Below are 13479 nucleotides of genomic sequence, written 5' to 3' on the forward strand. Positions count from 1 at the left end.
TATCGGCTTTTGCTGTGAGGAGTTAATGGGTGAAGGATGGGCACCTGATAGTAGTCTGTGTTCCCACTGTAGTTTTTCCTGTCTAAATTGAAAGAAGCTATCCCTTTTAGTGCTCTAAAAAGGCTTTTCCCATTGATTTTGTCTTGCCTCTGTAATATTTAGTGTTAATTGGAAGTAACCACAGGAGTTTCTGCTCTTTTGACTAGGCCTGATCCATTTCAAATCTTGAAAATGCTAAATATTGAATATATTGCATCTTATGGATCACTGTTAGAAAACTGAAGGGGGGAAGTTAAACCTGAACAGTGAGCTGTTCCTTGAATAATCAATAATTTACCTGCTGCTTCAGTGAAGAAACGTTTTTGAGCACTTGTATTGCAGTGGGGCTGTCAATCTGCCATTGCAAATAACCTTCATAACTTCTAATGTTGCATAAGCAATGTAATAATCAGGCAGTTTAAATGAGGATAGGGGAGGATAGGGATTAAAACTGTTCAAGGGGATTTAAGTTGTCAGATAATCACTGGCAGGTGTCCTTTACTTGTGACAGATGGCTTAGGTGTTGTCAGAGGCTTCATGGCAGAGCAAAAGAGAGCTAGTCTTATTCTTTGCTTCCCAAAGCCAGCCTGAATGTGCGCTGGGATGCTTTTCTTCTGTTCTGGCAAGGGACCAAGCCTACCTTAATTCCCCTGGTGTTATCTTGCTGACAACATACTTCTATTGCCAGTGAAGTTTATGCATGCACGTGTTAAACTGAAATTTATAGGCAAAGCATAATGTTTGGAGTTCCTTCATGCTCTTCTGGGTGCATCGTCTGCATTAGTAGATGTGGAGTGAGTCAGATGCTTCATGTCAACATAAAGCAGTATCATAAGATACATCTGTCCTTAGCGGCTAAATTTACAGAAGCAACTGGACCTGAATATAAGCATTTGTTTTGCAGTCTCTGAGGAATCAGATCTTGTAATATCCTACTGGGTGCTTAGCACTGCTTATTTGCTGTCTCTTAAGATGATGGAGGAAAATCAAAAAGTGTTTGTTCAAGTCTGCCATTATCACTTGCCTTTCTTTGGTTGTGTTGTGTTTTGCTGGTGAGCAAATACTGACAGGTATTGAAGCTATGTCTTTTCGATGCCATCTTGCTGCGAATTCCAGCTACTGACTTGTTCTGTTCTCTCTCCTTTTGTTTTCACAACACATTGCAGATTTCAGTAGAGTGAGAACAGATTTCTTATGTGCTGAAAGCAAACCTGGTGTGGATTTACACCCAGCAAGGGGATAAGCAGAAACAAAGAATGAATTCATTCAAGTATGGAGCATAGTGTGTGCATTGTGTGACAGGAAAGTATCATGAGTTCCCCTTCGGCCTCACAGCTACATACCAATCTGGATCAAAATAATTCTCTTCACATTTGAAAAAACTTTAAGCAGTGATCCATTGAAAGTATCCAGTGAAGATCCCAGGATTGCTACAAAATATACACCAAAGGTTTGGGAGTGAAGAGTTCATGCTTCATCCTTGGCAATAGGTCCTCTTTGGAGAGAGACTGGAGTTACTGACATTGTTCATGAGGGTGTTCAACACATAAGTGTCTTGTATTTCTTCCTCAAAACCTCCTTGGCCAGGGTGACTGCCTACTCTTAGTGATTACGCTTCCTGATACAGAGGCAGCAGTGTCATCAGTAGTGATCTGTTCTGTAATGTGCACAGTTCTCTGGAGTGCTTTCAGGTAAATGTTGTCTTTTTTTTGTGAAAGATATCCTTGACTTGCTTTCTTAATACAGTGTGAAATGCTCAGTATGACTTGTCCTTTTCTTTATTTTTCCCTGATTATTTTTTAGTGAGTATTAAATACTTAGATGCTAACATTTTTGGAAAGTGGCTGCTAAAACAGATTGGCTTTCCTTACTCAGTCCCCTTCAAAGTGAAACACGAGTCCCTTTTTTTAATCAGCCCAGATGGTATGCTTCTTAAAGTGAGCAATGTGTTGTAGTAAAAATGGACTACTTCTTTCCCCTTTTTTCCCTTTCTCCTTTACTTAACTGAACACATCCATGTAGCTCATATTTGGGTTGAATTCAAAATTAGTCAAAGAGGCTGCAGGGTAAATACGTCAACTATTGGAAAGCCAGCTCTGCCAGATTGAAGGAATTTCTGCCCTGCCAACAGGCAGTATAGCAAATTGGCAGCGCAAAACGTGACATCTGTATCAACCTTATTAGAAAAAATGGACAAGATGATCTAGTTTGGTCCTTCCCATGTCTGCCTTGTGTGTGTGTGTCTGTAATACGGCTCCTCCTCATGTGCGTGCGCAGAGCCCCCCCTGAGTTATGCAGCGGGCGGTGTGCTGAGTGGGCAGGAACATCGCATTCCTGAGGGCTGGGAGGTGATGACCGCGCTGAGGATTTCTTTGGGGGTTTTTACATCCCATAGAGGAGACTTACAAAGTGAAGGAAGCAAAAGGAGCAATATGATTTAAAACAGTTCCACATGTGTAATTGTTTTGACAGTTCTTTATCCACCAATGGATTTTTTGGAGATGGAGTAATGCATGTAGCAAGTTTCTAGATGGATTGACTATGACTCTCAGATTGCTGTCTGTAACCTGCAGCTCTCTTCTAGCACCTGATGAAGGTCACGTTTTAAGAGAAATAGCTGTTGCTTTGAAATCGGATTTCATCAGACTTCTGTGTTCCCATTCTGCAGCACAGCTTGTGTAGGGCTGTTGGCAAGTAACTTGATCTGCCAGTATCTTTTGTTTCCTGTTTGGTAAAAAGGTTAATAATATATCCTTGCTTTAGAAGAACATTGAGGATAAATTTATTGTATGACAAAGGCAATCCTATAAACAAACAATGAACTGGGTAACAAACAAAACTTGGTATCTCTTCCTGGAATGTTGCTTCAATTTAATAGGGTAGAAGAATAGCATTTATTTGGAGGAGTTGTTAAAAGTAGCAGGGACTCTGTAGCTTTTTTGGGGAGTTTATTTCTTGGTTTGTGTTTTTTACTTTTTGAAACTAAAAATTTCTTAAATAATTTGGCTTGGTCTAAATTTTTTCATTAAAGAATTGTGGAGATCACGGCTAAAGATTTTCAGGCAAGATAACAGCGGTAGATCTGACAGGAGCTGAACTTCGGTTATTCTCCACAGGAGGTGTTACAGTGCATGAAATGCAACCAGTTATCATGTTTTCTCAGGAACACTGTGATACTTAGAGGGGAGAAGATAGTCCTGTAGTTAAGATGGGTAGCCGTGAGACCTGATGCTGGCTCTTAGCTAGCAACTTGCCTAGGTCTAGAAGAGGTCTCACTAAGTATCGAGAGCAGGATTTTTCATTTTGAATTTGTTCAGCTTCCATGCAGAAGTGGAGCAGGTTGGATGAGAGATGTAGGTATGAGGTTAGACAAGAAGTTAGTGCAGAGCAACAGGGGGGAGATGCCATGAGAATGACACCTTTTCGATGCTTCTGCCTAGGTGCAGTTCTGCTGTTGAAGCGCTTGGATGCTTCATAACTTGAGAACATGGCATATTGGCTGTGCTTTTACATTGCAAAGAATATCTCATCTCTCTCATATCTTGATCTGGTGGCGGCATGCTGTAGTTTGTAGTACTGCGGTAGGTTTTCTCCAGTTGCAGGCAGAGATGTTATTAGCACATTGAGAGCTGTTTGCTAATAGGAGGTTGTGTAACACTGACAGTTTCACCCTCTGTAGCTGTTCAAGAGTGGCTATTTTAGTTTGGTGATTACTTACCAGGTACAGGTCAACGATACAAAGACTGATGTAAATGTGTTCAGTCACTGGTTTAAGGAAAAAAAAAAAACAAAACCAAACCCTTGCTGGATGAACATAGAACTGCAGAACTTAGTTGTGATGCTGTAAGGCTGCACTAGCCTGTGGTCATTATTGACAGTGCCATATATGTTCAGTACTTCATGGCAGGACTAGCCAAGGACAAACCATTCCATTGCTGATCTACTTCAGGTGTGTAGAGTTGGGTACGGTGTTTCCTTGGGAGCTGCGGGGAGCAGCGAAGGCCCTGCCTGAGTGGGCTGCAGCCAAGCTTCTTCCAGCATGCTCTAGGCTGTAGCCTTTTCCCGTCGCAGTGCGGAGAGCAAACCCCTTCTTTCTGGATCAGAAGAGCAGCGATGCTGGGAATGAAACTGAGGTTTGAATGAAACTGCTAAAACCAAAAAGATGCCAAATTGCCAGCTGCGTAGCCTGGGCTTGCTTTTTTATGGCTGTCACTTTCTTTCTTTAAGGTGCTATAGCATGAGAGTTACAGGTGGTTCTGGGTGTGTGGCAAGTGGCTGAGACTGGCCCATCTGCCTCAGAAGAAGACCTTATTTCCAACTTTTTCTGAACTACCTTGTCTTTTAACAGCTCGGAGCAAATTTCTGTTAAGGTATCTGCTCTGTTCTGGCAGATTCTTAAAACCTCCCCAGGAGAGTCTGCCATTTGCAAGAAATAATGTTTAAGAGGAAATACATTGTTTGGGGCAGATATAGGCATAAAAAAATACTTCCCTGAAGTATTCCTATCATGTATCTTTTGAAACAGTGAAGTAAAACTTAGCAGTTTTGCCTGTGTCAGGGATGGAGCATTTTGCTGTGTGGCGAGGGACGAAGGGAACCATCTGCATTTTGCTGATTCAGGAGTTTCTGGAAAGCCTCATGCTTAGACCCGTCGTCTGACTGCAGCGCTGCTGCTCCCCCAGGGTTCCAAAAGTCATGCAATTATCTTCAAAATAGGTAAATGATAGATAAATTATTAAGCTGCATGTTAGCTTAATTTATTTTTCCTGGTTTTGAACCATGAAGATATGTGGGCAGGCAGGAAGGGCGTATTTTTGTGACACCTCCACCCTTATGTGGGAAGACTTGTATTTTCTGTTTTTTGCCTGGTCAAGTGTATGTGGCCTGGGCCTAGTCTGAAACATGGCAGAGGAAGACAAGGGGAAGGATATTGTTTCTCTCATCTGCTGCCTTGTCCTGCAGCTTCCCCCCAGCTCGACAACATGGCATGCCATTTTGGTGCTTATTAAAACCATGGAGTGTCATTATCTTCCTTCCCTGAAGTTTGCATTTCTGTGATATCTGCATTCCAAAACCAATGCACAAAGGGGGAAACACAGTAGATTAAAATGAGTGACTAGAGCTGTGTTTAACCTTGAAGGCATATCTCTAGGTTTCCCTCCTGCACTGTTCTCTTGATCTCCAGTATCCAGCTACTAAATCTCCTCCACTTCGCAGACTGAGGCGTGCCAGCTGCCTTACTAGCCTGCGGACAGCTGTGTGCCAGGGGACTATATTAACACCAAGAAGCTCAATTCTAACACTTGATCAGCAGCATTATCTTTAAAACTTAATTCAAAACCTAGTATGAATTAGTCAATGTGTTAACCTAGTTCCTAGCCCTTGGGTAACAAAAACAACAACAACAAAATATTCTGCAACCTAAGTACTGATCTGACAAAAACATGGGAATATGGAGCTGCGTTCTTGTAGCCTTGTCTGGTTTAGTTGTGTTTAGACTGACCCTGTGAAAGAGAGGTTATTTTTTTTTGACAAACTTTGTTTTGACCAGAGGATACATAGAAGGATGCATGTATGTTCCTAGAAAGAAAATAGCAAGAAAGAAATCTGTAAAATGGGGAATGTGAATGGAGAACAGGCAAAATTATAATTTAGGAAAAAGAAAGTGCTACCAAGCACCATACTCAGGATACTGATAGAATAATGGCAAAATAACCAGGTTCAAGATCCATTTGTCTCATGTTCCTTCAATCACTAATAAACAGCTTGGTCAGTGACTCTCTTTGCTGCCTTTTTTAAAATCTCCTGTAAACTTTCCTCTGTTTTGTTTGTTGCAGAGAGCCAACTGTTGCCTGGGAATAACTTTACAAATGAATGCAACATTCCTGGAAACTTCATGTGCAGTAACGGGCGCTGTATCCCAGGGGCCTGGCAGTGTGATGGACTGCCGGACTGCTTTGATGACAGTGATGAGAAGGAATGCCGTAAGTGACCATTGCTATGACCTTAACATGCTTAACATCACAAGGCTTGGCTAGGTAGTGTTACCGCTGTGTTTTGTAGTGTATTTTAGGTAAGGTAACAAAGCTACTGCCAGTTTCTTAATTTAGTTATTGTTAGAAAAAATGTACAGCCTTTCTTATTATTTCAGGTCTTTAAGGTTCTTCAAATTGCCCAATTTTAATACAGCACTTGGTAGCAGGTACCTAAGTCCCTATTCACAGATGGATAAATTGAAACAGACTTGACTTACGATTCTTCCAGTAGAAGAGTGATGCTCTGTGATTTTTAGGGATCCTGCATATACTGCTTCAGCACACTGACCTAGTGTTATAAGTTGACCTCCACTACCATCAAGATTAGTTCCTTTCATTTCAAAATTGCTGACTGTATCCTGTTATTTTTGTTCTGTCCTGACAAAATGTTATCATTCTTAACCTTTTGAAACTTAACACTTTCTGGAAAATAGACCAAACGAATTGGCTACATAATGTTTACATGTTTTAATCCTCCCTACAGAACTCCCAGTTCTAAAGAGCTAAAAAAGGTCTCATCTGGTTCTTTGTGATTTCATCTTTTTCTTAGCATTGATTAATGTTTAGTTAATCTTATTCAGCCATTAGTTAGCATGAAATTTTCTAGCCTACACGTTTACCCAGACAGTAAGATTATGCTGCAGCATTACACTATGATTTGAAATCCAGTTGGGAGTGAAAAAACACTGAAACCTCATGTGATTCTAGAGCGACTGAGAAGTTTGAGAACTAAGTTTTACTGCTTTTTGTCTAACAAATGTTGCTCCTTTACATTTATGCTTTATGGGGGTTTTTATTAAACTTAAAACCAAATAGTAAGAAGCCTACCTTTCCCAGGATGCTTCCAAGATATCATTAGCTTTGCTTATGGAGAAAGAATAGCTTCTTACAAATTAACTGACTAGAAATACTATGCTTTGTTAAATGCTCTTGCTTTTTAACTTGATGACTCTCTAACTCCAGTTACCCATCCCTTTTAAAATAAGGGGGCTTTAATAACTATGCTGTGGAAATCTCTATACATAGTTCTGCTTTAAGCCAGTGAGCTTTTCTCCCTTTCTAAGGCATTAAAGGTAACTGTATAAAATATCTGATGCTTTGTGGTCTTTTATAAAGCATCAGGCTTGTGTTGCAATGTTGAGGACAGGTTAATATTTTATTTTTCTTACTTAGATTTTAAAATCTTGGGGAAAGGATGGACCTGTTGTAAGGATTGATCGTTGTCATGCATGTCTGTTTAAACCCTAGAAGGATTTATATTAGTGGGAGCTTTGGCAAGAATAAAAAATATCAAATGTTCAACCTGTACCTCTCAGTGAGATGTTCCTGATGACAACAGCTGTCTGACTCTCAGGTTCCTCATTAGCTGGCTCCTGAATATGCTGCTAGTGTGACTTTTGGTGTGCTGTTTCTACTTCTTAAAACAAGCTGAACGATGGCACTTCTCTGTACTTACAGGATACAAACCAGGAGGTTTTCTGTCTCTAAGAATGTTGTCATCCTCTGTCTTGCATGAATTTTTCACCTGGTACAATTAGAAAATCTTAATGAAGATTTTCCTTAACTTTAATGAAGATTTTCTTAATGAAGGCTGGGCCTGGGTATTTACCCATGAATTGGTAACAGGAAAATATACTTTGTGACTCTGTTCAAAAATTTCCTTACCGAAATCAGTTGAATCTAGTGAATTGCAGGCAGTAACGAATGTAGTAACTGACAATAAAATATAAATAGCTGCAAAATGACAGTTCATAAAGTGTTCTTGTCACGACAGACTCAAATGAACCACACTGATCTAGGCTATGCTGCAACTATGAATTTAAGTTTCTGTAGAATTGTCCTTTAGGTTTTTTATTTAAATACTTCCAGCCCACTTGATTGGCTGACAGTTTTCTGGATGAACATTCTTTTGATTCTGCACAAATTAACTGAGATAATTAGACTATTCTTTCCTCTTCCTATACATCTATCTGCTGTCTGATCACCTTCACAAATGTAAAATTAGCATGGAAAAGAGACAACAGGGAGAGCAAGGGATTAATATCCTGTGCTGGCCTGCTGTTAACGGGTCAGATAAGCCAAAACAGAATGGAGATAGTGCTCATTTGAATCTCCAAACAAAAAATTAATATTCATGTAAACAAGGTTCTGTCATACATCCAGAGAGCTTCAAGCAGCCTATTCTGCATCTCCATCCTCTCCATTTTCATAGGCAGCTTTTAACTCTCTGTATGCTGCCACAAGAAGCACGTCTAATGAACCAGCCACTCTGTGTGTGGGATGCTGATATTCACTGTAGCCTGTGTAGCTACAGTCTGTGCATCATGGCAGAGACATGGGGTGTGAGAGGAGTCACTTGGAGAAAGAATTACAGCATTAATAAGGAAGCTGGGAAGGGTTTGCATTGTTAGTTGTTGGCTTCTGTGTGAATTGAGGAAGTTGGCTTAATGTTTCAAGGATGGACAATCCTTCTAACCCAGGAAATACTCCCTTTTGAATCCTGCTAAGCACCTAGTCTTGCTAATAGCTTCAGAGGGACAGTTCGGCCACTTATGCGTGTGGGTATGTACATACAGTGTGTGTAGCTAAGAAAGTTTGGTTTGCACTTTTGATGAATTTTGAAAATGGTCCCATTCTTATGGTGTACTGTTAAGGTGTTACCAACAGTCTTTTACATCAGAAAGTAATCAAAATTTAGATGGGCTTATACAGCCCGAATCTGCTGCAGCCCTTGTAATGCTAGAGTGACACTTTCAAGCATGGCTGTCCTACCTGGAGTTGCCTGACACAAATAACACACGCTGGTACAATGACACGACCAGAAGTGATGCACACACTTACACGTTTTGAATGTCAGCTCTTCTTACTTTTCAGCTCAGGCTTAAGGCATTGAAAGGCAGCCCTACCATCTTGTCTGAGAAGGACAAAGAAAGAAGGAAAATCATTTGTATCTTCTCCTCCCCACCCCAGCTTTTGTCAATCTGTAAAAATAGGTTCCTAGATTACTTAGGCTGAAAAGGAATATGGAGGTCATTTAATCCAGCTGCCTGCTCAGAGCAGAACTAACTTTGAGCAGGGTTGTTCAGGGCCTTGTCTGGTCATGTTTTGCACACTTCCAAGGATGGAGAGTCCGCAGCCCTTCTAGGCACCTGTTCCAGGGTTTGAGTATGCCTACTGGGAATTTTCTTTTCTTAGTACACGATCAGTTTCCAGTGATGAGATAGAAGCTGAACATTTTTTTAAACACTTTTTTAAAGAAGTGCATTGTGATTAAAATTCAGATCCTCTGGCCTTAGTGAGTGGGAGAGGGGAATGTAGGAGCCCAGCAATTGTTCTTCTTGACTGCAGAAACAGCAGCTGAAAAGTAAGAACAGTTGACATTCAAAATGTATAAGTGTGTGTGTTGCATCTGCTTGTGTCATTGTACCAGTGTGTGTTGTATTACCTGTGTCAGGCAACTGCAGGGAGGACAGCCATGCTTGAGAGCTTCATGCTAGCGTTGCAAGGGTTGGAGCATGTGTGTGTTTAGATATAGGTATAAAATATTTTTTTTTAATTGTTTTAGGCTAGGCTTTGTTACCTTCCTCCTATCAGAATAGGTCTCTACTTACAAAAAAACTTACCTTGCAGCACAGTTGGAGTCCTTTGCTTTCTGCTGTGATGTTGCTCTGCATTAGCTGAGCTCTTGATAGTGAAGACAAAGCCGTAGGAGTTGCATTAGCAGCATGAGATGGCTGAGTTCCCAGTGTGTTACTACTCTAAGACATGCTTTAAGCTGCTTGTGTGTGATTCCTCATCGACTAACTAGTTCATATTGAAAGGCTTTAACCTTGCTTTAAAGTGTGAATAGGCGTTTGGTTACAGGATTCATTTGGTACTGTGGACTGGTATTTCTGTGAAGACAAGTATGCTGTATTTTGTCTTGCCCACTGAGGAAGTTTCATGTGTGCATGTGTGTGGTTACGTGCAAAGTCTTTCTCTTTTGGGTTGCCTTATGGTTGAACATGGATGTCCAGCAATATTTTATCAATTCTGTTGCTGTAGCATCTCATCCTGTCTGTTCCCCTTCAAATAGGAAAATGTAAAACTCACAATGTGTTCTCATTTTCTGTGGCCAGTGAGTGAAAAGTGCAGGTCTGGGTGTGAGCAGGAAATAAGATGCGAAGCAGAGTTACCTGCACCTTGTCCATTCGTGTCTTATCTCTTTCCTCTCTTGCTTTTGTCCCTTTTCTGTCTCCTGCTTTGCAGGACCATTTCTGTTAACCATGTCACTTTGCTTGTGGGCTTTCTCCTCATCTCCCACACTCACCAGAATCCATACCATCTGTCATCATCCTTGCTTCCTCTGTGCCCTGACCCGTGATCAGTTTAACACTTCCCGTGCCAGCTGTCTGTATGCTGTTTAGTGCACAGAACGATTCTTGTACTCTTGCCTTCTGTCATGGCAATGTGATGACAGAAAAATTTTATCTGTGTTTTATCTGTGGAGGAGGGTTGAGAGAAGGCGTAAGAGGGAGGGAATTCTCACTGTCGTAAATAAGAACTGCTTCTCCTTGAAGCAGAGTATCTCTGGCTTTTCCTCCAAGCCACTAATTGAGCTTGAAAAAGAATTGACCATAGCAGTGTAAATGTTTTCTGAGTATTTACAGTTCTCTATAGTTTGAGTAATCTGCTATCATCAGTGCATTTCCCAAAATGGAGAACCCTTTTTATAGTTCATTCCCCTGGCCAGAAGATCCAGAATAGCACAAAATAGAGAACCTGAATGGAAAGAGCCTAGAAGTGTGTGCTTGCATGTTTCAAAACATTTTGAGGTAAATGGATTATCTTTAGTGCTGACCTGCTGACATATTCCTTTAGGGCCAAGACCTGCATCCTGCTGTTAGAAGGATTCTCTCCTTGAGATTTAGGACTACACTAATATTCTTAGTTAAGCTCATAATTTACTTTGTCATCTTTGTTTCCTCTTTTCTTCGCTCTCTGTAAATCTTTGTATTAGATTATTACAGAAAGAACAATGTGAACACTGAAAATGGCTTTTGTCAGCTAATGAGCAACAGCTAGTGGAGAGATGGCATGTTGCTGCCTTTGTCAGCTAACAAGCAGCAGATGGTGCAGATTCAGAGCATGGCACATCATCCGTGCTAAGTGCCTAGCATGACAGCAGCCAGAATTAGAGACATACCAAATACCCAGAAGTGTAGATTTTCCTTCATTGTTCTTCAGAGAGCTGTTTCTTACATGCCAGGTTTGTGTGTTCGGCTATGAACAAGTAGCGGCAAACAACGTATACAGTAACTAGCTGTGTTAACCTGAAGGCTAAAGAGTGTAGGCTGTGGGCTAGAAAAAAAATCGTATGCAATGATAGCCTTGGGGCAGTATGTTCTTGTGTTAGGAGCTTCTGTCTCTCACATATTTCTGTTTCCAGTTGCCACTGTTGCCCATTCAACACAGACATAAAGGTAAAGCAGGTTTTTGAGTCAATGCTAAAGGCTGTGTGATGGGAGTATATAGATATCTGAGCAACAGGGCACCATCCATATTTGTAAGCATATGCTGCCAACGCACTTCTGCACCGGCTAGCAAGAGCTGGCCTCTGTAGAAACATCTGGAACTGCAGGAGTAAAAAGCTCATTTCATCACCAGCAATCCATCATCATCAGACCTTGCTCCAGTTGTCCTTCAGACACTCTTTATGAGTAAGTCTTCTCCATGGGGGAGAATGTCTTCATTAAGTGAAGTGCTGCATGAAAATGGTCAATTTTAACTGTCACTCCCCAGGCAGGTGTTGAAGCCACCTGCTAAGCAGGCTTCTGCTTAAGGTCAGCTTCGTCCCTTACCTGGGATACGTGTGCTTGCAGGGGACCCCTTGTAGTCAGAACTGAAGGGTTTATAATGTCTGCAGTCCTGGGTTACACTCAGTGTGGTGTGATGAGCCACGCTTTTCTGGAGTCCCACACCAGCAAGCTAAATCTCATAGCCCTGAAGGCTGTGACTCCTATTTGGGTGATCTGACAAAGCAATTTAATCCAGGTGCCTAGCAGATCTGGTAAGAGCCTTTCAGTATCAGGGAATTAAAGCCCTTGGGACCCATGCTGAAGCCAGGGTCCTGGTGACAAGTACTCTGGGAACTCGTGGATCTGGTAGGCTGCATGCAGTAGTACAAAGATGAAGGCCTGAGAGAAAACTTAAATTTTGTTTTTATCTTCAGTTCCTTAAAGTGTTTTGGAGGGCTTTTATTAATGTGTGGTGGGAGTGTCTTCTGATCTGTGTCTTTATGGTTGTAACCATGCTTCTGTTGTTTTTGCAAGCATTTTTAAATTGACTTTGGCAGGTTAGTAGAAAAATATTTGAGAAAGTGCTGTGATTACTTGTTCATTGCTGATATGTCGGCATATTAATCCTTGATTTCATTTTTTCTTTTGTATCTCTTAACCATGTTCTTGGTTTCACTGTGTAGTTTGAACTCTGTGTCTATATATAATAAAAATGCCCTATTTTTTTACATTCCTTTGTGTCTGTCTTTTCTATGTTGGTGTTGTGGTTTAACCCCAGCCAGCAACTAGGACCACACAGACACTCACTCACTCCCCCCAGTTGGGAGTAAAAATGAGAAAAACCTCATGGGTTGAGATAAAGACAGGTTAATAGGTAGAGCAAAAGCCACACATGCAAGCAAAGCAAAACAAGGAATTTGTTCAGTACTTCCCATCGGCAGGCAGGTATTAGGCCACCTCCAGGAAAGCAGGGCTCCATCATGTTACCTGGGGAGACAAACACCGTAACTCCAAACGTCCCCCCCCTTCCTTCTTCTTCCCCCAGCTTTATACACCGAGCATGATGTCATATGGCATGGAATATCCCTTTGGTTAGTTGGGGTCAGCTGTCCTGGCCTCGTCTCCTCCCAGCTCTGTGCACTCCTGGCCTACTAGCTGGTGGGGCTGTATGATGGGAGCAGAAAAGGCCTCAACTGCTTAGCAACAACCAAAAACATCACTGCGCTACCAACACTATTCTCATCCCAAATCCAAAACACAGCACTACACCAGCTGCTGTCAAGAAAGTCAACCCCATCCCAGATGAAACCATGACAGTTGGGTATATTTTCAGTTCCATGTAATCTATCTAAATGCACACAGAAGACCTTATGGTCCCAGAAAACCTTATAAATCTTCCGGTGTTATCAGGAGGTGGAGTGGGGGGTGGGAGATGTGGCACAACTAAGCTTACCTCATTCAAAGTGTTTGTATCTGCACACTTGCTCTTATTCTTCATTGACCCTGCACTGGTGGGGAATTAGACTGGATTAGCAATATCTTTGATAACTATTTTTTAAGTTTCCCCAAGGTTTCCTGTACCTTATTGTTCCACCTCCCAGTTTAATACCTACCAGACAAATGTTTAC

General features: G+C 41.4%; 1 protein-coding gene across 4 annotated transcripts in view; it reads left to right on the forward strand.

Annotated features, from left to right (window-relative positions):
- LDLRAD3 (low density lipoprotein receptor class A domain containing 3) overlaps positions 1-13479 on the forward strand; it is a 108129-nt gene that overhangs the window by 28740 nt on the left and 65910 nt on the right. For all 4 annotated transcript variants that reach the window (XM_074584277.1, XM_074584279.1, XM_074584278.1 and 1 more), the window contains exon 2: positions 5877-6023. In XM_074584277.1, coding sequence (XP_074440378.1) covers positions 5877-6023 — 147 coding nt within the window. The remainder of the gene's footprint in view (positions 1-5876; positions 6024-13479) is intronic.

This window comes from Larus michahellis, chromosome 4 (assembly GCF_964199755.1).
Source record: "Larus michahellis chromosome 4, bLarMic1.1, whole genome shotgun sequence".
Taxonomy (NCBI): Eukaryota; Metazoa; Chordata; class Aves; order Charadriiformes; family Laridae; genus Larus; species Larus michahellis.